We start from the raw sequence: 26,221 nt of genomic DNA on the forward strand, positions 1-26,221 counted from the left end.
ATTTTAAAAAAATAGTTTCTGACTTATTTTGCCTGACATCTAAAACTTCTTAAAAATGTGGGAGCTACCTGCAGCAGGAACAGATGCAGTGGATCTTAGCATTATTTCCCCTTGAGCCAGGTTCCTTATGAGGCACACAGCTGCCCTCTCCAGTGACCCTGTCCACATAGGCATGGTTCTATCAGAGTTACGATGACTGCTTAATTTTTGCTATGCCACTGCCCTGTTAGAGTCCCGCCAATTTGGAGGAACTTGCACTGATTTTTTTTTTTCTAATTGGAAAAGCCCAAATCCCAGCAGTGTTTTCTAGGGCCCTTTGTGATCTAGCCATGCCTTTCCTCATCAATTGCATCTGGCCCACCTTTCCTACTCCACTGTGGCCACACCGGCTCCCAGGCTGACCCTCAGAGAGGTACCCTGCCACCACAGGGCCTTTGAATTTGCTGTTTCCCCATGTCTGGAATGTTCCTTTTCCCAATCTGCATGTCTGCATGGCTTACTTACCTTCTTCAGGCCTTTGCTAAAATAATACCTTTTTAACAAGTCTTCCTCTCTCTTATCCCAGTATTCTTGACCCTCCCTTACCCTAATTTTTCCCCAGAGCACTTATCCTTGTTAAATACTGTTTAATGTGCTTATTCATTATCACCTCCACCTCCTCTCCCACTAGAATGCAAACTAAAAGGGCAGCAGTTTTTGTCTCTCTGGGTTTTTTCTGCACTGGTATTATCTCCCAGTGCCTGGAACAATAACAGTGCCTGGCACACAGTACTTAAATATTTGTTGTTGAATGAACTTTTTGTTTTCATTTAAGGAATTGTTTACAAATATCAGATGCATGTGGTTCTTGAACCAATCTCAGCAAGGCCATCTCCTCATCTTAGCAAGCAGAGTATCTCGACACTGTCTCTGCCTATTGTTTCTCAGTGGCCTTATAGCCTACCCCTTCACTCTGATTTAACACCCTTTTACCTGGGTGGGTCTGGCCCTGGTCCCAATTTTTTTTTTTTTTAAGATTTTATTTTTAAGTAATTTCTGCATCCAGCATGGGGCTTGAATTTACAACCCTGAGATCGGGAGTCACATGCTCCACTGACTGAGCCAGCCAGGTGCCCCTCAGTCCCAACTGTACTCTGAGGACTACAAGTTCAAATTCGCGCCTGGGTGGCTCAGTTGGTTGGTCGACTGCCTTCGGCTCAGGTCATGATCCGGGAGTCCCGGGATTGAGTTCCACATCGGGCTCCCTGCTCAGCGGGGAGTCTGCTTCTCCCTCTGATCCTCTTCCCTCTCATGCTCTCTCTCTCTCTCAAATAAATAAATAAAATCTTTAAAAAAATTTTCATTTTCTCTCAAGTGGGCAAAATAAACATTAGAGTCTGTTGCTTCTTTACTCTGTTCATCAGTATTTGAAGGGGCAGGAGCACAGCACATTAATGGACCCTAATTCAAACATTGGAGATAACTAGGAAAATAGAGTATGTTACTGTTCTAATATTTGGAGAACTTTTTCTATTGCGAACCTATGTCTGTGTGCCACTTTATTTTTTTTTAAAGGACTTTTTTTTTTTTTAAAGATTTTATTTATTTATTTGAGAGAGAGAATGAGGTAGAGAGAGAGCATGAGAGGGGAAAGGGTCAGAGGGAGAAGCAGACTTCCTGCTGAGCAGGGAGCCCGATGTGGGACTCGATCCCAGGACTCCAGGATCATGACCTGAGCCGAAGGCAGTCACTTAACCAACTGAGCCACCCAGGCGCCCTGTGTGCCACTTTAAATAAAACAAATTGCCACCATGCAACTATTTATTAAACTGCTATCCTAATTGCCTAAGACTATTTTGGATGGTATTTTCAGAGTAAATTTAGAAGCTAAAGGGTGCTCTGTAAGTGTCTTAGGGCCTCAGAGAAAACCAAAATCATTTGGATGCCTGATAGGAATTAGAGCTGAAACAATTCCTTTTTACTGTGAGACTAGAAAGAAGCCTTTTTCATAATCCTGATAGACACAAAGCTACAGGGAGACAAATTTTAATAGGAAGAGCAAAAAAGGTTGTCTTTTGCCAATAGATATTCATTGTATTTTGTTGCTCCATTCTTCTCTAGAAAACAGTTTTTTCAAATACTCAAAACAGTCTAACTTTTGCCTTTAAAGGGAAAGAGAACGGTAAAGAAAATTTCAAAAGTTAATGGTCTAGCACTTCCCAATTCCAGAATTTTTGCACTTGCTATCAGAAGAGTTTACTTTGGTAGGAATGGGTGTGGCTGTTTATCAAATCAGAGATAAAGGAGTAAAAGGGTGAGACCCCTCTAGGCTGACATCCACTGTGGCGTGAGCTGTCACGAAGCTGGCGCCGTGCTTTGGCCCGACCTGCGGTGCCTGTGGCTTGAGTGACCGCCACACATAGCCTGCTTTTTCTGCCTCCACATGGTCATCTTGTGTGAACATTGTGACCTACCCACCTTGTTTCCAGATGGCTTTGAAGGAGAGGGGTTTCTTTTTTAAAGCAGTACTTGAGCGTCTGGTTTAAGTTTCAAAAGAATTACACAGTTCGATTCCAGTAGGTCTAACGCCGCCACCGCTGCTTTGCCTGGGGGTCTTCCAGTGGACAGCCGTCATTCTGATTTACCCCTGCCCACACGAGATTTGGGCAGTTTAATCCAAGAGTCTTTTAAAGCACCATCTTAGCCGTACCACTTTACAATCTTCATCTTCTCTTTGGTGTTCTGGAGATTTAAGTTGGCCTGCGTTCTAATCTGTTCTAATTTGTGGTGTAAACTCTTTGGGAGTTTTTTGAGATTGAGATTAAGCAGATCTCCTGACGGGATGGGGACCACAGGAGGAGTCCTGGTTATTTTGGTTTCTTCTCACCTCCTTTCAAAACAGGGCCTCCTAAGAGAGCTTGGCTCTCAGGATCTCACTGCTGTTCTAAAGGCCCGTAATTACATATGCTACTAGAGGATTTACAGTTTAAGAGCTCATCTGGGGGTCTGTTCAGAGCTTTCCTTTCCCTTCTAAGAGCTATTTGAACACGGAACCTTCAAATGCCGGAGTGCCTGTTGTTGCCCAAGAGGGAATTAGAGACACGGCACCACTGCTTTTAGCAGGAGATGGAGAACCTGTCACATTTTCCCTGTAAACAGTTCCACTGTCCACGCACTCTTAACAATGAGGAGGTCCTCACCTTTTGAGGGTAAGCAAGTATGGCTTTTATCTCTGATACACACCAGGTTGTTACTGTTCAAGGGCTGCTCAGTGGCCAGGTAATCCCATCTCATTTGTTGGGTGGAGTAAGAAAGAATATATAGCTAAAGGGTTCTTGTTTGAATCTCCCTCTTGGAAGTAAACTAAAGAAAGATGCTGTTCAAGTTCAAAATTTAATTAGCATCAGAAGGAAAGTAAATGGACACTTTCTGTGGCAGGTCTCCTGATTATTTCTGCTATATTTTTCACTGTAATTTCTTTTCTCCTTTATTTTTTTTTAATTTTTTTATTGTTATCTTTTCTTCTTTAAACTTCAGTTTCTGAGAAGTCTCAGTTTATTGGTCAGTGGAGTTTGAAATGGAACACCATGTTTATACTAAAGATGGTAGATACTTTTTTGGCATTGACCAGGAATGTAGAACTACAGCTAGCAGAAAGAGTTACTTCTGCTTGAGTTTCAGACGACATACATCACACAGTTCTGTGCCATTAAAAACCTGTCACTCAGAGCCATTCCCCCAGGATCTGTGGACTAGGTGGTGTAGTGCTTAAAACACATCTGAATCATCATTCCTCAGAGAACTGGAGATGGTTGGCGTCACTGCCTTGGTCCTAGCTTGGACCAGCCTGCAAATAATCTTTCCAAAAGCTAAATGGGGAGGAGGAATGAAAGAAAAAAATATTCTTCAGAGACTTGGAAAGGTCACGAGTGACGTCATGGAAGAGTAGATGATACACCCTCAGAGGTGAGCTGTGTGCCATTTGCCTGGGTTTTTCCTGTATCAGTGCCTCCTGCGCTTCTTTCTGGCGAGAGGCCGCACTTACCAGAGTTCAGGCTGAGTTCATCTCGTACCTTTTTATAGTACTTTTGAGTACACTGGAACAAGGTTAGAATATTAATTGAGGCTGTTCGTCTCCAGCTGTGCACCATAAAGAGGCTGCAGCTACTGCAGCAGGCTGCCTATACTGTGGAAGGAAACTAATTGCTGGTTACAGGCTGAAGCTGACAGACTGCACTTTCCCCAGCAGCCACTGAAAGTAACTTTTAAAAATCATTATTACTATTAGGCATTTATAGCCTGCTCTTATGTTTTCCAAGTGCCTCATAATCATTTCTACTTGCTCCTCCTATTGATGTCCCTGAGAGGCAAGTTCATATTGTTATGGCCACATGTTGCACCTGACAGAGCAGAGGAATAGAGGATTAGGTCATCTGCTCTTTGGTACCATCTGTGATCTGCTTTAGGCATCCTCCAAGCAGAAGCTGAGGTGTGCATTCTGTTCCTTTGCCCATTGAATCCATTTCTTCACTGCTTGCCCTTAACATGGTGTGTATTATGGCTTTTATACTTTCTTGATGGAAACTTACAGGAAGAAATGTATTTTACACAGTACTCACACACAACACATAAAGCTGAAACAGTTTTGGGAAACATCACTTAACTCTTCATGAGATGCATTATGATACTTTCCATTTTATTTTTTTAAAAGATTTATTTATTTATTTTGAGAGAGAGAGAGAGAAAGAGTCTTAAGCAAACTCCCCACTGAGCGTGGAGCCTGACGCAGGGCTTGATCTTACAACCCTGAGTTCACGATGACTTGAGCCGAAATCAGGAGTCAACGCTTAACTGACTGCACCATCCGGGTGCCCCTCTATTTTATTCTTTTATACCAGTTTCAACCCACTGTATTAATTTTAAGAAGCATCACTTGGTCATGATCCACAATTTTTATTTTTATTTTTATTTATTTTTGTTTTTTTAAAGATTTTATTTATTTATTTGACAGAGAGAGACACAGCGAGAGCAGGAACACAAGCAGGGGGAGTGGGAGAGGGAGAAGCAGGGGGAGTGGGAGAGGGAGAAGCAGGCCTCCCGCGGAGCGGGGACCCCGATGCGGGGCTCGATCCCAGGACCCTGGGATCATGACCTGAGCCGAAGGGAGACGCTCAACCGACTGAGCCACCCAGGTGCCCCAAATATATATATATATATATATATTTTTTTGAAGATTTTATCTATTTTTGACAGAGAATGTATAAGTGGGGGAAGCAGCAGGCAGAGGGAGCACAATTTTTAAACACATTGCTAGGAGGTACTTGAAGCGAAGAATACACGTGGCACATTTTTCCTGGAGCATCAGTCTTACTCAAAGGTAAAGGGATAAACACATTTTCATATTAAAACATACAGATGCATTGTGGAATAGCATGGAACTTCAAAGAAATTTTGTTCTCATGGTGGGCTACTGCATATTATACCCCCAATTCTGACCCTTCCTGCTACTTCCACCCCAGTATATACGTCCATACTTTCCTCTTCTATTAAGGGAGGTATGCTAGAAAAAACTTGAAGTATTGTCCTTTTGGACACTTTAGACCAAGTTTATGTTGTCTGAACCTAAATGGTTTTCAGATAGTTTGAGTAGTATATTTTATAGTTAACGTTCTTACTGAGTGCTCTGTACCAGTCACTGTTCTAGAAACTCAGAATACAGTAGTGAACAAGAGACAAAAACCCCTTCTCTCATAGCATTTATATTCTACTGGAGGTGGGGTATGTATGACACAGGGACAGGTGATAAACCAGCGAATAAGTAAAATAGTATGTCAGATGAGGGCAGTGGAGGAAAAATAAAGCAGAAACTGGGATAGGCAGCCCTGGGGTTAGAGATCGGGTGGTGTGATTTTATAAATATGTTGGTCATGGAAGACCTATGTGGAAAGATAATATTTGATTAAGCAAAGCCCTAAAGGAGGCTGGGAATGAGCCGTGCAGATTTCTGGAGGGAGAGAATTGCAGACAGAAGATACAGCAAATGCTCAAAGCCATGAGATAGCAGAGTACCTGTTAACGTGCAAGGGAAAACAGCAGGCCCCGGTGGCTGACATGGAGCTAGCAGGGAGAGAGTCACAGCACATAACATCAGAGAGGTAATAGGCATCATATTATAGGCAATTGTAACTTTGGGTTTTATTCTGAGTGAGATGGGAAGTCATTGGAGGTTTGAGCAGAGAGGTATTTATGAGCTGACCCACATTTTAAAATCCCTCTGGCTGCTGTGTTGAGAATAGCCTGGGGAAGCTAAGTGTTACAGGGGATGGAGGAGGTAGGTGCAGAAGCAGGGGGACTATTAGAGGGCTTTGTGGTATTCTGTTTACTGTGTTTGGAAAGACAGCAGGAGGTTCTGTTTAGGGATGGGAAGGGAGATCAAGAAATTGCTTTGGGACATGTTTATTTTGAGATATTAGTTATCCAGGTGAAGATACTAAGGCAGTTGGTATATATATGTTCTGATCGATTTCCCGTAGGCAAGCTAGGCATTGATTTTAAAGCTCTCGGAAAGTAGTTCTCCAGCTTGTCTGGATTATGTCTTTCTATTCTGTAACTATTGGGATGGTGAATTTCAAAATAAGAAAACTCTGAAGCAATCTATATTACACTCCTTAAGGCTGACTCTTTAAGGTTCTACTTGAGAGGAGCTGCCATCCAGGTTAGAATTGAACTGGCTTCATACTGTGTTTTTCTCTTGATTCTTTTTGGCCTAAACTCCTAAGGAGTGATTGGCATATCCTTGGAGAATCTAGTATTTGGGTTGTGATTTACTACCTATGTTATTCTTAGCATTGAGATGTTATTTTAGCTCAGAGATTTGAAATAAAAATAGCTTTTATCTGTCATCCCTGCCTCGTTGAGTTCCAATTTGCCATTTTAGTGGGATTATGTTATGCATACAGATGATAATAGAGGTAGAAAAGGGGTTGTGAAACCAGTGTTTCATTCCATTTGCTCAATATCTTCCCCTTAATTTCATGCAGCAAATATTTATGAAGCTGCTAGGATGCCAGTGAAAGTGAGAGCCCCTGCACTCGGAGCTCATTATGTTGTGGGTGAGGCAGATGTAAACAGTTATTTTATCTTGTGCTAGAAGTGTATGCATGGGGTGCTGTGGGGAGAGATTAGAGTTTTCCTGAGAAATCTTAAGCTTGAACTGAATCTTAAGATTAAATAGGTGTTTTTCAAACAGCTGAAGCTTCAGGAGAATGAATATATTAAGCAGATAGAACAACATGTAAGAAGGCACAGAGCTGTGAGTTTCAGTGTTTGGGGAACAAGAAGTAATTTTGATATGGCTGACGTTAAGGAACTAAGCTGGAGAGGTGGGCAGGGGCCAGATCCAAGAGAACCATATATTCTTGAATGAATGCGGTTCTAGCCAGGAGTAAAACTTTGAGAGCTACAAAAGAAGGGAAGTGCCTCTCCCAGAGTGACCCGTGCTGTTGATCCTATAAAGAGATATTTTACGAAGGACACAGTAGCAAGGAGAATCATTAGGCCAACACTTTGCTAATAAGCTTTTTTTCCCTCCTCTCAACTGGTCCCTTTTTAACATAGCAGTAGTACTACATTGGAGCTCAGCATTTGAGCACATGTAAGATTTCACTTACGTCTAAAATGGTTATCTTTTATTATTAAAAATTCTGAATAAATAGGTAAAAGAGATGGTGAACGAGGGAATTTTTCTTTCACAAACACTTGTTCTATTACTTTCTGTAAGCCAAGCACCATTCTCAGTGCTTCGTTGCAGATGTTAGCTTACTCTTCTCCTAGCAGCCCGTGCATTGTCTCCATTTGCAGACAGGACCCTGAGCTGAGGACCGCTTGCCCAAAGTCACACAGCTAGTAAGCGTGCCGGGGTCAGAATTTGAAATCAGGTGGTCTGGTCTGGTTCCCAAGCCACTGTGTCTGCTGCCTCTGATTTGGGTGTCCCAGCCTCTTAGAATTATTCTAGAGCAGAAGTCCAGGGGTATAGTCTTCAGGATGTCCTGGAACCCCTGATTGTATGTTAAAATGTTGCATGAACATTTTTCAGGAAGAGGGTCCACAACTTCTATTTGTCAAAAGGGTCCCAGGCCAGAATGATATAGTACTACTCACCTAGAGGAGTTTTTCATGTCTTTTCCCTTGTTAAAGAGCTCCAATTAGAAGAAGGATTCCCTCAAAAGAACAAGATACTTACAAGCCTATTCAGACTTCTTGGCTGACATTGTTCTAAATTAATTGCTTATCTGGTTGATCTTCCTAGGGACTTTTTCCAAAATACACACACCAGGTCCCAGATTTAGATTGTTATTTACATGGGATGAAGCCCTGGCATCTGTTCTGAAAAATCTCTCCAGGTGATTCTAACATGTCTTTGATTAAGAACCACTAGTATAGAGGTGCCTGGGTGGCTCAGTCGGTTAAGTGTCTGCTTTCGGCATCATGATTCCAGGGTCCTGGGATTGAGCCCCGTGGCAGGCTCCCTGCTCAGTGGAGAGTCTGTTTCTCTCTCCCTCTGCCCCTTCTCTCACTTGCTCACTCTCTCTCAAATAAATAAATAAGAATCTTAAAAAAAGAATCACTAATATAATCCCCTGAGGGACAAAGATGATATTTTCTGTACTCTTCATTGTATCTCAGATGCTTGGGACATAATAAACCTTAATGAATGTTTGAATGAATGGCACATTGTGAAATAGACTGCTTTATATTCAAAGATGATAGTAATAATCACTTGGCATTTCACATAAGACCTTTCTATAACCCAGACAGGCTCACCTACACCACCCAGTTTTCCCTTCTAAATACCCTTTACAGAGCCTGGCACTACCTCAAGATCTTCTTGGTGCCCTTATTTGAAGTAAGAGTTCTCTCATTGCTGAGTACCGGATGAATTAGAGAATACCTCTTTCCCGGCAGCCCACAACTGATACAGATCTTTCCAAGTGGTGCTCTAGTGCATCTAAAAGGATGTTTGAAGACCTCTTCCCAGGGGTTAGTTACTCTGCTTATATTTACCAGACTCAAGCTTTTTGAGAATCGTGCTGTCTCAGCATTTTGGGCATCAGATTATGGGACATAGGTCAGAAACTCCTGGGGGATTGGTAATTGAAAAGCACAAGTTGCAAAGAAAGTAATTTGATGGGCTCTTCTGGGAGAGAGAAGAGAAAGATGGTGTCAAGTAGACATAAGCACGTTATGAAGAGGAAATAAAGGTACTATTGAAGCTGGGGGAGATGAGTTGATAATAAGCACAAAAGAACTGGAAGAACTTGAAAAAAGCATATTTGGATCCCATAGCCAAAGTTTTGAAAAGGGCTAGATGTGCTGTTGAAGTGTGGACATGGGCCCCTAAGGGGCAGGGGGATAGCACTTTTTTACTTTATTTGCTTAGAGCAAAATAAACAAGAAATAGGCATGGTTACCGATTATAGGACTTGCCCAGAGAAATGTTTTCCAGTGATGCCAAGAGCATAGATGGGAGAGTTATTGGTGACAGAAACCAGTGGGAAGTGGTGGTTTAGAGCAGTTCTCCTCCTCCTTTCCCTTCATACAGTCTGTGGTTTTTGTGATGTGCTGCAGTGGAACCTGCCTGTCTCTGAGCATATACACCAATCAGTGTCACCCCTGAATAAAAGTACTCAGTGTAGCTTTTTAGAACTACAAACAGCATGCTCTGAACTGAAGGGGCCGTGGTAGAATCGCAGCCTACCTAAATCAGAAGCTCGTATTGTGAGGAGAAAATGCATTTCTTCGCTTGTGGCTTTTCCTTCTTCTAGTCTTCAGATTTAACAACAGTGGTTGACCCAGCAAGCTTCTTCCAACTGTAGGGCTTAAGAAATAAGATTTTATAAGAGAAACAACTTTAGGGCACCTGGGTGGCTCAGTTAAGCGACTGCCTTCGGCTCAGGTCATGATCCTGGAGTCCCTGGATCGAGTCCCACATCGGGCTCCCTGCTTGGCAGGGAGTCTGCTTTGCCCTCTGACCCTCCCCCCTCTCATGTGCTCTCTCTCTCAAATAAATAAATAAAATCTTTAAAAAAAAAAGAGAAACAACTTTAAAACTTGTATCTGGGGCGGGGGTGGGGGCTGTATGGCACCATTTACTTTGGAAAGAGGAAGAAATAAAGGTTTAGAGTCAAATTTGCATTTGATCCTGGTTCTTCTGTGCACTAGCAGTGTGACCCTGGATGTTACTTAATCTTTCTGAACTTCCATTCCTCGTCTGCAAAATGAGAGGAGAATGACACCTACTTTGGGATATTAATGAGAATTAGAAATAATATCATTAATAGTACTTAATAAGTGGTAACAGGAGCTACTATTCATAACCATAGAAACAAACAATAACTGAATGGGTTATTCCGGGTGCAGAACTTGTGCCTTCAGTTTATCCCTCCAGGGGCTCCTTCTGGAAAGAGGTAGAGTTGCAGTTTCTCAGAGTGCTCCGACAGTGGAATGAGTAAGGATGTGCTTTGCAGCGTATGGGCTGGTAGGTCTTGATCTGGGGAATCCTGCAACTGTCTAAAAGAGGAAGGAAATAAAGTGATATATTTCCAGACACAAACCACTCTTTCCCTCCTACCTGGCTTCCTATGATGTCCTAATTCTCCCTCGTTACTTTCCTGGCAGGTGGCTGTGAAAAACAATATTGATGTCTTTTACTTCAGCTGCCTCATCCCACTCAATGTGCTTTTTGTAGAAGATGGCAAAATGGGTAAGTACATCCTCCTGTCCTTCTGCCAAATATACCTTTGCCCTCCTCTGAATGTCAGGCAGAGCATAGCCCAGAAGTACAAGTTCTTTTGAGATTTTTTTTTTTAAAGGGAGTGGAGTAAGGCTGTTTTAAAAGTCTACTACTTGCTAATCATATTTGTTCTCCTGAGTCACAGTTGATCTTCCCTTGCTGTTGGTCTCTATATCACATTGCCAGTTATCTGAATAATCCAGTCACTCCAGCACAGAGTAAGTGGTTTGGTGACAAGGAGATGTGGATTTGAATCTCACCTTGGCTGTGTACTCGCTGTGTGATTGTGACAAGGTGCTTAACTTTTCTGAGTCTCCGTTTGCAAGTTTCCAAAGCAGAAATAGTTATTGTAAAAGCTGGATGAGATAATATATGCAAATTGAGCACTTAGCCAGCCCTGTACTAAGTTTTTACTGTCGCAAAATAAGAATTCAGTAGTTTGTAATAAACATTAATAATCCCTATGTGGTTGTTGACGTTTCTCTCTTCCCTTACTTATGAAACCACCATCTAATAAAACTCACTTATACTGGTACATATTAATTGTATTGGCACTTAATTGATTTGATTCTTACAGTGGCTCTTTGGGTAGGCAGGACAGATGTAATTACATATGATGAAATTAGGATCAGAAAGATCACAAGAGTTACCCAAAGTCATGAAATCGGAAAACAGTGGAGCCAAGACTAAACTCTAGATATCAACTTCTCCCGGTGTATGTTATTGCTGCTGATATGAGATTAATTGATGTGGAGTGTAGCACCTCTTCATAGCTAAGAATTGGCTCCTGTTCCAGGCCGCTCCTGGATATATTGTAAGAGCCAGCACTCCAAAAGAGAAATGATGTAAGGCACCAGAAATCAGAATATGGACAGACTGTGCACACCCTTCCTTTCCCTCTGCTTTCCCATACAGAGCGCCAGGTCTTCCTTGCCACATGGAAGGATATTCCCAATGAAAATGAACTTCAGTTTCAGATTAAGGAATGTCATTTAAATGCTGGTGAGTAATGACTGAATTTCATGTGCATCTTATTAGATATTTGAAAATTTTGTCTTAATTCTTCTTTCCACATCTACCTGTTTCTGGTGGTTGTATGGTAGATATTTGACTTGTAAACTTCTCTTTTAAAACTTCAGGTATTTTGATATAGGTACTAGATTACTGCCAAGCTAACAGATTTCAGAAACAAAGTAGAATGGGTCCATCTACCCAGTTCTTCAATAGTCAAACCCGTGTTCGTCGTGTTACGTGTATGTCGTTCTGTGAGCCTCGGGGGACTGAAGCGCCAGTTGAGGCTGTGCACCCTCCCGGAAATTAAAAGGACTCTCTCCTTCTGTATCAACCTGTGGTATTGGAAGAAAGGTGACTCTCTGAGATCCTTAGGTAGAATCTTGTGTTTGTTACTAAACAAAAATACATCATAGTTGATTAAATTAACTTTTTTTTTTTAGGGACGCCTGGGTGGCTCAGTCGTTGAGCATCTGCCTTCGGCTCAGGTCATGATCCCAGGGTCCTGGGGTCGAGTCCCACATTGGGCTCCCTGCTCCGCGGGAGGCCTGCTTCTCCCTCTCCCACTCCCCCTGCTTGTGTTCCCTCTCTCGCTGTGTCTCTGTCAAATAGAATCTTAAAAAAAAAATAATAATAATTAGCCTTTTTTTTACTTACCTTGTGTCCGCTTTCATAGGATGATACTAACCTCTTTAATCATCATTAAAAAGCCCCAGACCCTTCTGTAGTTCATTTTGTTACTATAATAGAACATCAAAGCAGTAACCCAAGAGGAGAAATAGTAGCTATCAATCCCTAGCACTTGATAGTGATAGGGCTTGTTTCGCGAAGTTTCCTCAGGAATGGAGGGGCCCTCAGCTCCATATTGTCCTGCCTCGGTCGCAGTCACTCTTTTTTGAGACTAGTGCACAGCTTTCTGATTTTGAATGAAAATGAGCCTTGGTGCTTAGTCAGTACTTTCTCTTTCTTTTATCTATTTCCTTCTTGTGTGTTGGTGGTTCTCGTCCGGGGTTTTTGGCGTGCTGCCATCCCAGTGTCGCTAGAGCGTGACACTGGGAGGAAGAGGCAATATGGGACTGCAGGGAAGGGGGAGAAACTCACGGTCCTCTCATTCCAACCTTTTCTTTTTAACTTCCGTCTCTTGGGGCTCTGCGATGTATTCATCCTCTGTGTTCAGACAAATCTTCTCTTACGGGGCTTCTCCTGAGCCTTTGGAGAGGTGTCTGAGGAGATTGTCTTCTATAATTTCCGTTGTAGTAACTACTAAGTTGATTCTCTTCAGGAACACCACACATCTGCCTTCTTCCTAACATATTCTTGGTCTAGGTTTCTCACCCTGACTGCTTATGTATGTATGTTTATTAAAATCTACATTTTTGCTGCATTTTCACCAAAAAATCATATTCAAATTGAGCTGCTTTTGGTGCCATATTCTAGGTAGATGACAGTGTTATCTGCCCTCTCTGAGGCTCACGGTCAGTTACCACAAACCTCATTTCATGAGTGTAGGAGCTTGGGTAGCCTTCCAAGGCATAAGCTGTGCTTCAGGAAGCTGTCAGGTGCAGAATCCAGAGTGGCTCCTGGTGAGAACCAGAGCAGATCCTGTTAGAGAGGCAGCTTCCGTACCCAGCTTGGAAGAGACCCTTCATTGTAGTCACTCTTGTGGTAGTGGGTCCTATGGCAACATTTCATGTATTGCTCTCCTGAGAACACTTGTCCCTCAAAGAATAAAAGGGGGTTCTGTGTCAGTTAAAGGTGAAAAATGTAGCATGTGATGGGCCTCTGCTAGAAGTTGCCATTGCATGTTGAGCGCACATAAAAGCTGAGGAGTCTGCCATTGAGGAGACACATTTAACTCAATGTGAACTGAATTTATGGACCATGGAATTTAAAATTGCAAAATGCTTATTTTTAACATCTTGTGAAACACCGATGTTCCTTTTTTTTTTTTTTTAAGTAATCTCTACACCCGTCATGGAGCTCAAACTCATAACCCTGAGATCAAGAGTCACGTGCTCCACTGACTGAGCCAGCCAGGCGCCCCAACACCAGTGTTCCTTGAGCACGATCTGGGGAACACTAGCCTATAGAGAACAAAACAAAAAAAGGCACAGAATAATTGGAAAGAAGATTTGGTTTCAGACATCCAGTATGAAAGGGAGATGCTTTTTCAAAAAGAAAAGTAAAAAGAAGTTTGGATGACCGAGGGTTTTAGTCTGGCCTGCCAAAATAATAGAAAAGATCCCCCTGCTTCCAGATTGGAGTTCTGAACCCTTATTGAACCTTGGTGTACATTTATGATCTTGCCAAAGAGGAGGTGTCTGGCCTTCCTCCCAGTGGGGCTGTGTCCTCTGCTGTAGCCTGGCACAGTTTCTCAGAGCAAACTGAGTTCTGATCAGTTCTGCCATGGCTTCATGCCAGTGCCTCAGTACCTTGGGTGCTCCAAATACCAGCAAATTGGTTTCTCAGTGACACACCACTTTATGGCCACGCTGCACATGGAATGGAAGGGACAACGGCCACTTTGTTTTCTCTGGGAGCCCAAGGCCATCATTTTCCCACGTGAAATCACTGCTAATCTTGCAAGACCACTTCCTGCAACTAATCCTTTCTAGCTTTTCCTCTGCATCCATCCCAAGGTCTGGAGCGGCCTGGCCTTTACATTTCCTTCCAGTCCTGAGGGCTCTATTAACAGTGCGTTTCCAGGTTTAGTGCCTTCTGATTCAACACCCTGGGTCTAGCTGGGTGCTAAAAATACCATCCTTTCCAGCTGATCTGCCCTAATCACGATAGCACCAACACTTTAAATAGCTTTTCTGTTCCAGAGTAGACATTTGACAGATGGAACTAACACTCTGAGGGCTATAGGAAGTCACAGGCTTTAAGGACTTTACCAACCTAGCCTCTTCTGCCTTTTCTTTTCCTCTTCCATTTCTTTCTAGAGAAGAAAGAAGAAACCCTCTTCCCAAGCCCTAATAATAAATCAGATCTTAATAGAAAGGTATGTATGTAGGGGTGCTTGTGGGACCCCTAGTTGTGTAATACTAGAAAATTTTAAATCTTGAAGGCACTAACATATGGGCCTTCCTGCTTCCTAGCACTTGCCATCTCTTTTGGTGTCAAGAGTTCTGCATGAATCTGTTTTGCAGCCTACCATGATAGCTACGTTTGGGGTTGGCATATGTCCGGGACCACTATCTTAACTTCACAAGAACTTAGAAAGGAAATCTTTCTGGCAAGCAGTCTACAAGCCTGTTTTTTTAAATTGTTTATTCTGAAAAGCTCAGTGGCATATTGTGTCTATAAGCACTACAGTAAGGGGCAGATCTTTCTTCTGGTGTGGGGACTTAGGTAGGGGTGAGTTCTGTTTCTCTGTTTTGCTATAATCCTCCCTGTCTTTGGGACATTTCATAAACGAAATGCTTTGCTGGCCAGCACTTAAATATAGTTTGGTTGCTCAAGCAGTAAAAAGTGTTGTTTTTAGCAGTCATAGTAGTTTCGGATTTGGTTGGCCCCAAGTGCAAATTTCCCCTTTGCACTCTCTAATACGAGTACCATCCTCCCTCTTATTGCTTCTGGAAGAAGTGTGACCTTAGCTAAAGTAGGAAGATGAAGACCACATTCACACCTCCTCAGAGTTTATGCCACAGACTCAAAGAGCCAGCTTTGGGAAAGAAGACAAATGAACCAGAAGAAATCACAACTAGAAGCAAATATAAACCTATTTGACATCTTCTCTTCTTCTCTCCTTTGGGCCAGATCTCTTTGTCTTTACCTTTCCTTCTCATTCTCAGATTCTCACAACAGTGGTAAGATTACATCTGATTTCCCAGGATTTCAGTTGTGTAAAAGGAAAAATTATGATATCTTGTCAAGAAGTGTATCCCAGTCAAGAGGCACTTGGCTGGCTCAGTTGGAAGAGCATGCGATTCTTGTCCTCAGGGTTGTGAGTTCGAGACCCACATTGGATGTAGAGATTACTAAAAAAATAAACAGGGGCACCTGGGTGTCTCAGTTGTTAAGCGTCTGCCTTCGGCTCAGGTCATGATCCCAGGGTCCTGGGATCAAGCCCTGCATCGGGCTCCCTGCTCTGCGGGAAGCCTGCCTCTCTCTCTCCCACTGACCCTGCTTGTGTTCCTGCTCTTGGTCTCTCTCTCTCTGTCAAATAAATAAATAAAATCTTTAAAAAATAAATAAATAAATAAACAACAACAAAAAATGTATCCCAGTGTGGCTGGGAAGCCTCCTTACATCTGGTTCCCATTGCTATTCTTAACAAGAACATTTAGCATAGTCTGATTACCCTTTCATCTCTGTACCCTCAAGCTCAAACCTAATATCTAAGATTTATAAAAATTGGGCACCTGGGTGGCTCAGTCGGTTGGGCGTCTGCCTTTGGCTCAGGTCATGATCCCAGGGTCAGGCTCCCTGCTCAGAGGGGGCCTGCTTCTCCCTCTGCCTGCCACTCTCCCTGCTTGTGCTCTCTCTCTCTCGTTCTCTCTCTCTCTCTCTCTCTCAAATAAAACCTTAAAAAAAAAATTGACTCACACATACTTATGTTCTAGAGCCCTCCCTTCATTTAGTCCTCTGGTAGAAATCCTATGCAGCCATTCAGTAGGAGCAGAGCCAGGTCTCTGGCCAGAATGTTTCCTAAATGAATTAAAGTTTACCTTGATTCAACTTGTTTGTTCTACCTGGCTGTTTGCCCCGTTTTCTAATTTTGGAAGGCTGAATGTGTTTGTGTGCTTCCATTTCTTAGCCTGTCATCTGTTCCGTAAGTGGTGACATGACGACAAGTCTGTAGGAACCTGGGCTTTGCTGTATACATGGTCTAGAATGTGTCTGTGCCTGTGCAGCAAGGTGGCTCTTCAGTACAGGCTCCTGTGTGTGTGTTCTGTTTCCTCGGAAATGGGCAGGAGCCTTGAAGTTAGGAATGGATTTTACAACTTAAAACAAGCCCCCCATGTCTTAAGACATTCCTGTCAAAACGCATTAGCCAAACTCCAGCTGGTGGTGTTGCCTAGCAACTCAGTCTAAGCTGCAAGAGCCCTTCATTATGGGAACCAAGGTGGCAGAACTGCCTGACCCCTGAGAAGGTGATTAAAAAGCATGTGGAGGCCCCCTCCTCCACGTATTGCACGTAATGACCCAGAGATAAACTTTTGAGCTCCTTGAAGATAGCCGGTTCTTAAGCTATAGCTGCTCTGCTTGGTGTTGGTGGAAACCTTGGAGGGAAAAGGGAGAGTCAAGTCACAACTAAATGTGGTGCAGATGTTTAGTGACTGGCCTTTTGTGCCTCCTCCCCTGAGCTCTCATTGGTTTGAATGTGGGGAAAAGACATGAGAGGAGGAACTGCTTCCAAAATTAGCCCGCATCCAAGCAGGTGGTTTCTAATGCCGATGGCAGTACATCTATCTCGGCATCTCTGGCCCTGGAGTTGGAGGCTTCTTCACGGGGGTTGATGGCAAGTACCTCTTGTGTCCCAGGTACCATGGGAAGCACAGCGATGAAAAACTCCAGGGTCCCTGTGCTCAGAGAGTTTCTCTAGGAGAGCAGGGAGGCCAGCCATAATGGCATCCTTTTCCTAGAGAGCACAACAGAATAGGATGGATTTTTATGTGGAGAATTCTTGAAGTCAGCACGAGTAATTTCGAATTCTCACAGAAATGAACATCCTAAACTTACCAACAAAGAAGCAGTGTTTATCGTCTCTGTTCAAGTTTCTTTCTCTGATGCTTCGGCATCTCTCCTCTTAGCGGTGAGAGAACAAGGAGAGCAAAATGACCTTTCATTGCAGACCTTCGTGTCTCTTTGATGTGGTAGTCACAGGGAGGACCCCAGACACCAACCTGTTCTCACCCTGGGTTGGTGACTCCAAAGGCCTCTGCTGTGACAGCTCGGGGTATATAGAGCCTGGTGGCAGTCATTTTAGCGCAACTTCAGGCTTTCTCAAAGTCTTTTGTTGAGACTTTTTCTTTATTCATTTGGAGGCATGGTATTCCCTACAGGCTTAAGAAATCATTTACCTGCTTAAAAAAAATGTTTTTTAAGCATCCAGGTTAATAAATTTGACTTGCAGGATTTCTGCAACTCTGTGCCCTTTTCTGATCTTGGCAGTTGCGTCCAGAGTGGCTCATGGTGAAGTAGGGAGTAAATGTGGATTTGGTCATCAGTCTGTGTATCCCTGTAGCTCTCGGATCAGTGTTCCAGAAATGAATGCCAACACGGCAGTCACCATGGCACCACCCGTACACCCATTGCTGTCCTTGCCCTCTTTGGAGCATTTTTATCTGTGTAGCACCTAGTTTAAGATTACCCACTCTGTGGGGCGCCTGGGTGGCTCAGTCGTTAAGCGTCTGCCTTCGGCTCAGGTCATGATCCCAGGGTCCTGGGATCAAGCCCCACATCGGGCTCCCTGCTCCGTGGGAACCCTGCTTCTCCCTCTCCCACTCCCCCTGCTTGTGTTCCCTCTCTCACTGTCTCTCTCTGTCAAATAAATAAAATCTTTAAAAAAAAAGATTACCCACTCTGCTGATCCACCATAATCTCCACAGGTAATATTTTCACTAGTGCTTGGTTGCACCTTACTCGGTTTTCTCTCCTGGAATCTCTTAGGCACTTCAGGAGCCTGTTCCTCACCCTGTGCTGTTGTGGGAGAAGGGCCTTCTGAACCGTGTGCATGCGTGTGTGTGACGGCACTTCTCAGGAGACTGTGTACACGTGGCTCGTAAGGATGTCAGAAAAGTGCATTTGTTTGATACTTTAATTGAAGGTGTTGAATTTTGAATCTGTGTTCCTAGACACTGTTTCCAGCAAATTGCAAAACAACAATGTTTATACTATTGCCAAGAGGAATGTGGAAGGGCAGGATATGCTGTACCAATCCCTGAAGCTCACTAATGGTATTTGGATTTTGGCCGAGCTACGTATCCAGCCAGGAAACCCAAATTATACGGTAAGTCCTTTCTCGAGGTAGATGAGATGGGTTCCTAGCACGGTGGAAAGACCTGGAGGAGACGCTTCACACCCCAGATAGCCAAAACAAGCAGTTGATCAAGAAGTCCCCAGTGACCTCCTTGGAAGACCTTCTCTAAGGAGTGCCTCTGTACTCCTTCCCCTGGTGTATGCTGAGTGACTCACAGTACTGTGCATGTGGTGCTCTGACAAACTGCTGAGGGGGTTGTCTCCATAGCTCATTTCAAGAAGACCTTCTTTCCTGCTTTTAGAGTTCATGACCTAAGGCTATCAGAGTCCTAGACACATGAGCCTTTTTTTTAGCAGCATGTATGCCCCGAAGACCCTGCTGAGAAAGGTGAGGCAAAGCTGGGGCACACCTTTGGAAGACTGCAAGGGGACTGTAGTTTGGAAAAACTCCTTCAGGACCATATTGGACTAAAATTAAAATCCTGGCAATATTTTTAGAGCAGGAGCGATTGCCTTGAACAACAAAGACTACCCTGCAGGCACCGGACATGTGTTTGCTGTTGTGAAGTGTGATCTCCCAATAGGATGCTGCCTGTCACTGCCAGTTGTAAAATAAAAGCCCTTGGGATGGGGACAATATCTTATTCTTGGGTTATCTTTGAAGCTTCTTAGGCTGTTTTGAAGGAAGGGACGGAAGAGAATACTGTTCAATATTGAATAACTCCGAGGAAGCTGAACAGGAGACTAAGGGGGCATTTTAGCCATTTAGCTGAGAAAAACCTGTGACCGCATTCCTTAATTTTAACAGCCAAGTTTGTTTTCATTAGCATTCATCAAGGGAATAGTACCACCCAGAACTGAGAATTCTTGATGTTTTCCCCACTAGTTCCCCCCCTTGAAGCAGCTGGGTGGGGGGGGGGGAGAGAGTGTGTGTATGTGTGCGCGCGTGCGCGTGTGTGCGCCCGAGCACACACACACATGCTCCGTCCTATCAAGCTAGATTTTTGTGAGTGGGAAACTTCAGGCTTCCTCCATGAAGTAGACACTCCTCCCACCCACCTTGTCCTCCAACAGTCTTGTCTTTTTTGGAAAGAAACTACCCCATCATTTACTTTGAGTTCCTTAAGAAAGGAAAAAGCCCTTCTGTGCTGTTCCTGGAAGGGCTGGTCTTCACTGTAAAATCAAGGTCTTGTAAAATAACTCCCATTTTCTTCCTTAGAAATGTGCTCAGAGAGAGAGAGAGAGAGAGAGAGAGAGAGAGAGAGTGTGTGTTTGTGTGTGTGTGTGTGTGTGTGTGTTGTTTTATCATCCACCATCTTATTGTATACAATCTTTCATCTCAGCTAAGTTAAAGAAGCATGATTACTCCTAGTATGCAGATGAGGAAACCAAAGTTAAGAATGATTAGCAACTTGGAGCACCTGGGTGGCTCAGTTAGTTCAAGCGTCTGACTTGATTTTGGCTCAGGTCATGATCTCAGGGTTGTGATCGAGCCCTATATTGGGCTCCGTGCTGGGCATGGAGGCTACTTAAGATTCTCTCCCTCTTCCCCGAGGCACCCTCTCTCCCCATCTCTTTAAAAAAAAAAAAAAAGAAAATGATTAGCAACTTTTTCCAAAATGATATAATTTGTTGGTTGCTGTGTTGCGCTTAGAAGTCAGGTTATCTCTTGACCCTTCCTACCATATTCATTGTAAGGATAGGATTTTGAGAAGGACCTCTTAATGTCACGGTCTTAAACATAATTTAAAATTTTTTAACTTTTAATTTGAAATAATTTGAGACACACAAAGATATTTTAAAGTGGTTCCAAGTTCCCATGTATCCTTCACCCAGTTTTCCCCATTGATAACATCTTACACACCCATAGTACATTTTTTCTTTTTCTTTTTTTAAGTAGGCTCCATGCCCAACATGGGGTCGAACTCACGACCTGGAGATCGAGCGTTGCATGCTCTACCAACTGAGCCAGCCAGGCGCCCCCATACTACATTTTCAAACAGGGGATTGATGTTGGTACAACACTATTAGCTAAACTATAGACCTTACTCAGATTTTTCCAAGTCGTACATTACTATATTTTGTTGTTGATGGTGGTGGTCTGGGAGCGTACAGCACTGTGCAGTCTCATCACGTGTGTGTAGACTTGTATAACCACCACCACCGTCAGGACATAGAACCATTCCATCACCACGGACAAATTCTGTTCTTGCTCTCCCTTTATAGACTCTCACCCAGCCCTAAGCCCTGGCAACCACTGGTGTTTTCTCCATTACTATAATTTTGTCATTTTGAGAGTGTTATATAAATTTCAATTCTTACAGTATGAAACCTTTTTTGAGATTTATTTTTCCCATTTAGCACCATACCCTTGACGTTCATCCGGGTTGTTAATGTGTATCTATAGTTCTTTTTTATGACCAAGTAGTGGTCCCCCATATGGATGTACCATAGCTTACCCATTCACCTGTTGAAGGACATCTCTTCACCTATATATATATTTTTTTTTTCATTTTAACAGTTTTTATTTAAAGTCGTATGTAAGATTACTTTACTCCTGCTTTTTCTCAATTGTTTCTTCTTTATATTTGCCCTTTTCCTTTCCTGCTTGGTGAGATTTGGCTTTCTGTTCGAGGATCTTTTTGTGGTCTTTGTACACTTAGAGCCTAGTGCTAACCACCTTGCCAGGGTGAGTGCCTACATGGACAATCGTCTATCCGCCTTCTCTCGCTGCACTCGTTCAGTGTAGATGACGTATTTCTTCCTGTAAACCTGGACGACTTTGCCAATTTGCTGACCTATAGAGTGTCCTCACACAACCTGTACTTCATCATGCTTTCAGATGGGCATGGATCGCACATTGTACTTCTGTCTCAGCTCTTTGGAAAGCAGGGAAGACATAATCTTCCTGCAAATGTGGGAGGGTGCATTGAAATGCCTTTTACGGTTCCTGCTCTGGTCAGAAGTCACAAAGGGATCAAACTTCATTTTGGCTGCTGGTGCTTCAGTAAGGGCTGCAAAAGGGAAAGGGCCCCCTATATATTTTTTTAATTTTTATTTTGAGATAATTATAGGTTTATGTGCTGTTGTAAGAAAAAATCCAGTGGGATTTTGTCCTCATGGTGCCTTTTTTTTTCCAAAAATTTATTTATTTGAGAGAGCAAGAGTAGGGGGAGGGGGGGAGGGAGGGAGAGAATCTTAAGCAGATTCCCCGCTGAACATGGAGCCCAACGTGGGGCTTGATCTCATGACCTTGAGGTCATGACCTGAGCCAAAATCAGGAGTTGGATGCTTAACCCACTGAGCCACCCGGGTGCCCTGATTCATGGTGCCTTTTTATAGCCACACCCACCTCCCTTCTTTCCTTATATTTCTAAATGGTAAATTTGTTTATACTTCCTTGCCCTCTTTCCTGTTTTCCATCCATCTGGTGACTAGGTTCCTTCTGCCCACAGAACAATCCAAATTTTCCATCACAGCATCTGACACAGACCTAATCCATTCCCCTAAATGGTAGTGTAGACTTCAGAGTCCCTTGGGCCCCTTCCCTTCCCTCCATCACCCTAAACACCCATTACAATATTGATCTGTCTCCAGTATTAAGGAGGAAGGAAATCTGGTTGAGCCAGTACTAATGGCAGGAGGACCAATGGTCCCTTAGCCTCCTAAGAGATTGATAAATTATTCCCAACCCCCACCCAGTCCTTACTATATTTAAACGTTTATCCTATAAGGATGAGGCCCCATCACTCCAAGTAACTACATCTTATTCGGAAAGATAAATTGTCTCTGGTGGGAAAGTGTGTGTTCCAGACTGTAAACCAGAAGTGGATGTGTTAAGTCCTTGGCTTACTTAGCCATGAGAGGTGACTCTTCTTTCCTTGATGGTCTAGATGGGTGACATTCCTAAGTGGTTGGTGTTAGAGATGTGTCGTATAAATAGACCACCAGTTCAAAAGTTAAAACCCTAGTAAGGTCTCTTTTCCCTTAGGAGCCATACAAAATGAGACCCAGAGTCCTAGCTTTATTTTATAAGTCAAATTATTTAGCTGCTTTGCTCTTTATGTATGTTTCCCTTTTTTACTATCTTCAGGAATTAGCAAAATCCTTTTTTTTTTTTTTAATTCATTCTAGCTTGTCTTAGCTGTACTAGTTGGAAAGCAAGGATGAGTTTTAAGTCTAAACCTGACCCTTTGTTAAAGGTTGGCTTGGCAGGCCAGGGTTGGGTTGGGGGTAGTATGATATAAGGGGGGAGAGAGGGAGAGATTGATTCTTCCTCAACAGCCCCCTGCCCCCTTCCAAAGAGCAGCAGAAACTCAAGAGTCCGAGCCTGATCAGTCCGTGACCACTCCCCCCCCGCCCCCCACCCCAGCGCTAGCCTTGGCGGATCGGGCTTTTGTAGAGGAAGGCAACATTTCCTTATCAGTCATGAACCAAAAAAAAAAAAAAAAAAAATCAGTCTCCCAACTGGTAGATCTTCCAAGTATTGTTACAAAGATGTGGAAGAAATATTTTGCGGGGAGAGGAACCACCCCTCTGTAGTCTGAGAGTTAACCCCCAAGGGCTGTTCTTACCCCTTCTGGCCCCCCCCACTCCTCTCCTGAACCCACTTACTCTCCCACAAGAATTTTCCCCAACACTGACCGGAGAAACCGTGGAGGAGGACTGCCTCTGTAGGGAGCTTGAAAGTCAGGCACGTGCCTGTGGCTGCAGCTTTGACCGAAGCAGGGAGCTGTTCTCTATGCATATTTATGCTCTTAAAGTGGTTGGGGTTTTTTGTTTGGGAGTTTGTGTGTGGATGTGTGTGTGTGTTTACATTTGTCAGAATTGTCTTCCTGATTAATGTCAGGCAGTAACTTTGGAAGTGCCTTAGAAACTATTAAAGCTGTAAATAAATAGAGCCTCTTTTGATGTTCTTTTGTTTGGTTGGTTTTGTTTTATTTTTTGCCTTTTTTTTTTTTTTAAGTAATCTCTGTGCCCAAGGTGGGGCTAGAATTCACAACCCTGAGATCCAGAGTCACATGCTCTACCACCTGAGCCAGCTGGACGCCCCTGTTCTTTGCATTTTTTAAATTTGACTTAAAGTTTTGAGGATGTGAGTTTTTTCAAGAAATTCAGGGCTGACCAATATCTTGATATTTTTGCCAAAAACATTCTTACCTTTTGTGTACTGTGTGAAATCATCTGGTGTCTCTGAGAATAAAGAGGTAAAATAATCTCAAATCTCACAGGGCTATATGGCGAAAGACAACTTCTGCCTGTCTGCCCTAATAGAGGAGGACAATGGTATCTGTAATGTAGAAAGCAAACGTTAAATTTTCTGGTTCTAAATGCAGTTTGCAGGCTTCTCCTGTTGTTATTGTCAATAATATTTGTCCTAATCTGATACAAAGATTTCAAATCTGGGTTTAAGTTTTGTGCTCATTGACCCACAAAGTGAAAACCTCAGTGTTCAACACTGAAATCGTGTTAACTGTTTCCGTGTTGGGTTGGTGACGATGAGGCTGGAAGAAGTGAGGCGGCAGGAGTGTCCAGTTTGCCTGTTGGAGGAGGCTGCAAGTGCATGAAGAAGCTGTTGCCAGGAATTGCTGTCTGCTTACACTAAGTCTCTTGTGTTCTTGTTTTCCTTCCCTCGCAGCATGTTTTGCTGTCCTTAGTGTGATACAGAAAGGACTAGTACCTTGGATGTACCTCACTTTTATTTCGCTTGATGGTACACCCTCCTGGACTGGGCCTGACCTAAGCATCCTTGTCTGAGTAGGAGGCTGGGGCAGGCAGCTGAAGTGACCACCAGCGAGTTAAGGTTTAGCCCTTCCCTTCTCATTTGGTAATAACCCCTGTGACTCTTAGCAAAGCCTTGGAGCAGCTATGCCCCTACAGTCAGGGGTTTTGATGTGTTTAGTATTACTATTGGTATTCAGTGTTGGTACTCCTAACCTCATGGACCCACAGAGAATGTAGATGGAAACACAGCACAACTTGACATTGATTAAATTGAAAATGTAAAACCCACAGAACTTCTTAACAGAATTTCCTGGTTTGGCTTCTCAGTGATAGAGCTCCTCTCCCTTTGAATCAGAAAAGAGATTTTCTTGAACTGAGTCTTGGATGCCTTTTGAGCTCATGCCAGCCTCCCTCCTAATCTTCTTCTCCTTTCCCCCTGACAGCTGTCACTGAAATGTAGAGCTCCCGAAGTCTCGCAGTACATCTATCAGGTCTACGACAGCATTTTGAAAAACTAATAGACTGGTCCGGGGCCCTCCGGCCCCCCTGTGATTGGTGCAAGCCAAGAACTCTTAACTGGAAGAAATCGTATTGCCGTGTAGAATCTGAACCCAAACACACTGAGGCCGCCCACCAAGGTAGTGACTAGTCTAACCTGTGCTAACATTAAGGCACAACCTGTTGGATAGTTTTAGCTTCCTGTGAACATTTGTAACCACTGCTTTGATCACGCCCCACCTCTTGCCACCTGCCTCTGCGATCTGTCCTTACTTGTGAGCTTCTCCATAGTGTAGTTTGATATTTTGTAATTGAGAGCTCATTTCAAAAGCAGAAAAAGACAAAAAATATTAAAGCAAGGAAAAGTGTCACTGAAACATAAACTGCACTTTATTGTATTATATTTTTGTACATATGAGAAGTGGAGGGAATAGCATACCCGGTAGAAAGTGTGAAAACAACTGACCGCCATGAACCGCACAGTCCTGGAGGAAGAGACGCGGTCCTTTGCCCCCCCCTGGGAGGGGTTCTCTTATCTGTGGCCACCCTTGTCCCTGGTTATGTGGGTTTTCACTTTCTCTCTCCAAACTCCCTTTCCTTGTGATTCTGCCTGCCCTGTCCTATCGTCTCATTTTATGGTTCTGCAGTCGGGAATGGGGTTCTTCCTTGAAGGGGGCTTCAGGGGGCAGGAAATAGGGCCTGTAGGCACTAAAGCTGAGAGAAGTTAGAACTTACTACATTCCTTTCCCTCGATCTAACCCACAGTTCACACCAATCAAGGAATTTTCGTAGAGATGGGTAACAGGAACCAAAATATGCTGCCCCCACTCCCTGCCCTGGATTTAATTTAATTCTCAGGTCCAATTCAGATCTAAAATCATAGTTCTAGAGTTGAAACAGACTTTAAGTAATAACTTATCCAACCCTGGTTTTCCTAAAATGGAAAAAGACAAAAGGCAAAACATGTTAACTGCCTGAGGCCTTTTAGCTGTTGGGGGTTGGGGGGGACTGGGTCTCCTAAATCCCTATCAATGTTGTTCTCACTACATTTTCACTAATGTATTTCTTAGTGAAAATTTCACTAATTTTCCTTTCTTCAATGCCTTTCTCTTGCCTTCTCTGTGCCTGTTTCTTTGTGGCTCTTCTTGTACTCCGTACTGATTTTGGCACTCCATTCATTGGCATCAGGTGGCAGCAGAGTATCTCTCTTCAATTACTGGAAGGTAAACCCAGATGCCAGAATGAGACAGTAACTAAACGTTAACATGCTTCTAGAGCCACAGTCCTTGAGGC

General features: G+C 43.3%; 1 protein-coding gene and 1 pseudogene across 8 annotated transcripts in view; one reads left to right on the plus strand and one right to left on the minus strand.

Annotated features, from left to right (window-relative positions):
• The window catches only part of AP2B1 (adaptor related protein complex 2 subunit beta 1), a 133,232-nt gene extending 107,921 nt beyond the window's left edge, over window positions 1-25,311 (plus strand). For 6 of the 8 annotated variants that reach the window (XM_027624921.2, XM_027624923.2, XM_027624920.2 and 3 more), the window contains 4 exons: window positions 10,657-10,741; window positions 11,687-11,773; window positions 18,583-18,737; window positions 19,064-19,349. In XM_027624921.2, the coding sequence (XP_027480722.1) occupies window positions 10,657-10,741; window positions 11,687-11,773; window positions 18,583-18,737; window positions 19,064-19,204 (468 nt within the window). In that variant the 3' untranslated portion in view covers window positions 19,205-19,349. Of the gene's footprint in view, window positions 1-10,656; window positions 10,742-11,686; window positions 11,774-18,582; window positions 18,738-19,063; window positions 19,350-24,873 lie in introns of those variants that run through there. The other 2 variants (XM_027624926.1, XM_027624927.1) reach the window with 1 other exon arrangement.
• Window positions 20,287-21,861, minus strand: LOC113939224 (annotated as a pseudogene).
• Window positions 25,312-26,221: the final 910 nt, after the last annotated feature.

This window comes from Zalophus californianus, chromosome 16, assembly GCF_009762305.2.
Source record: "Zalophus californianus isolate mZalCal1 chromosome 16, mZalCal1.pri.v2, whole genome shotgun sequence".
Classification (NCBI taxonomy): domain Eukaryota; kingdom Metazoa; phylum Chordata; class Mammalia; order Carnivora; family Otariidae; genus Zalophus; species Zalophus californianus.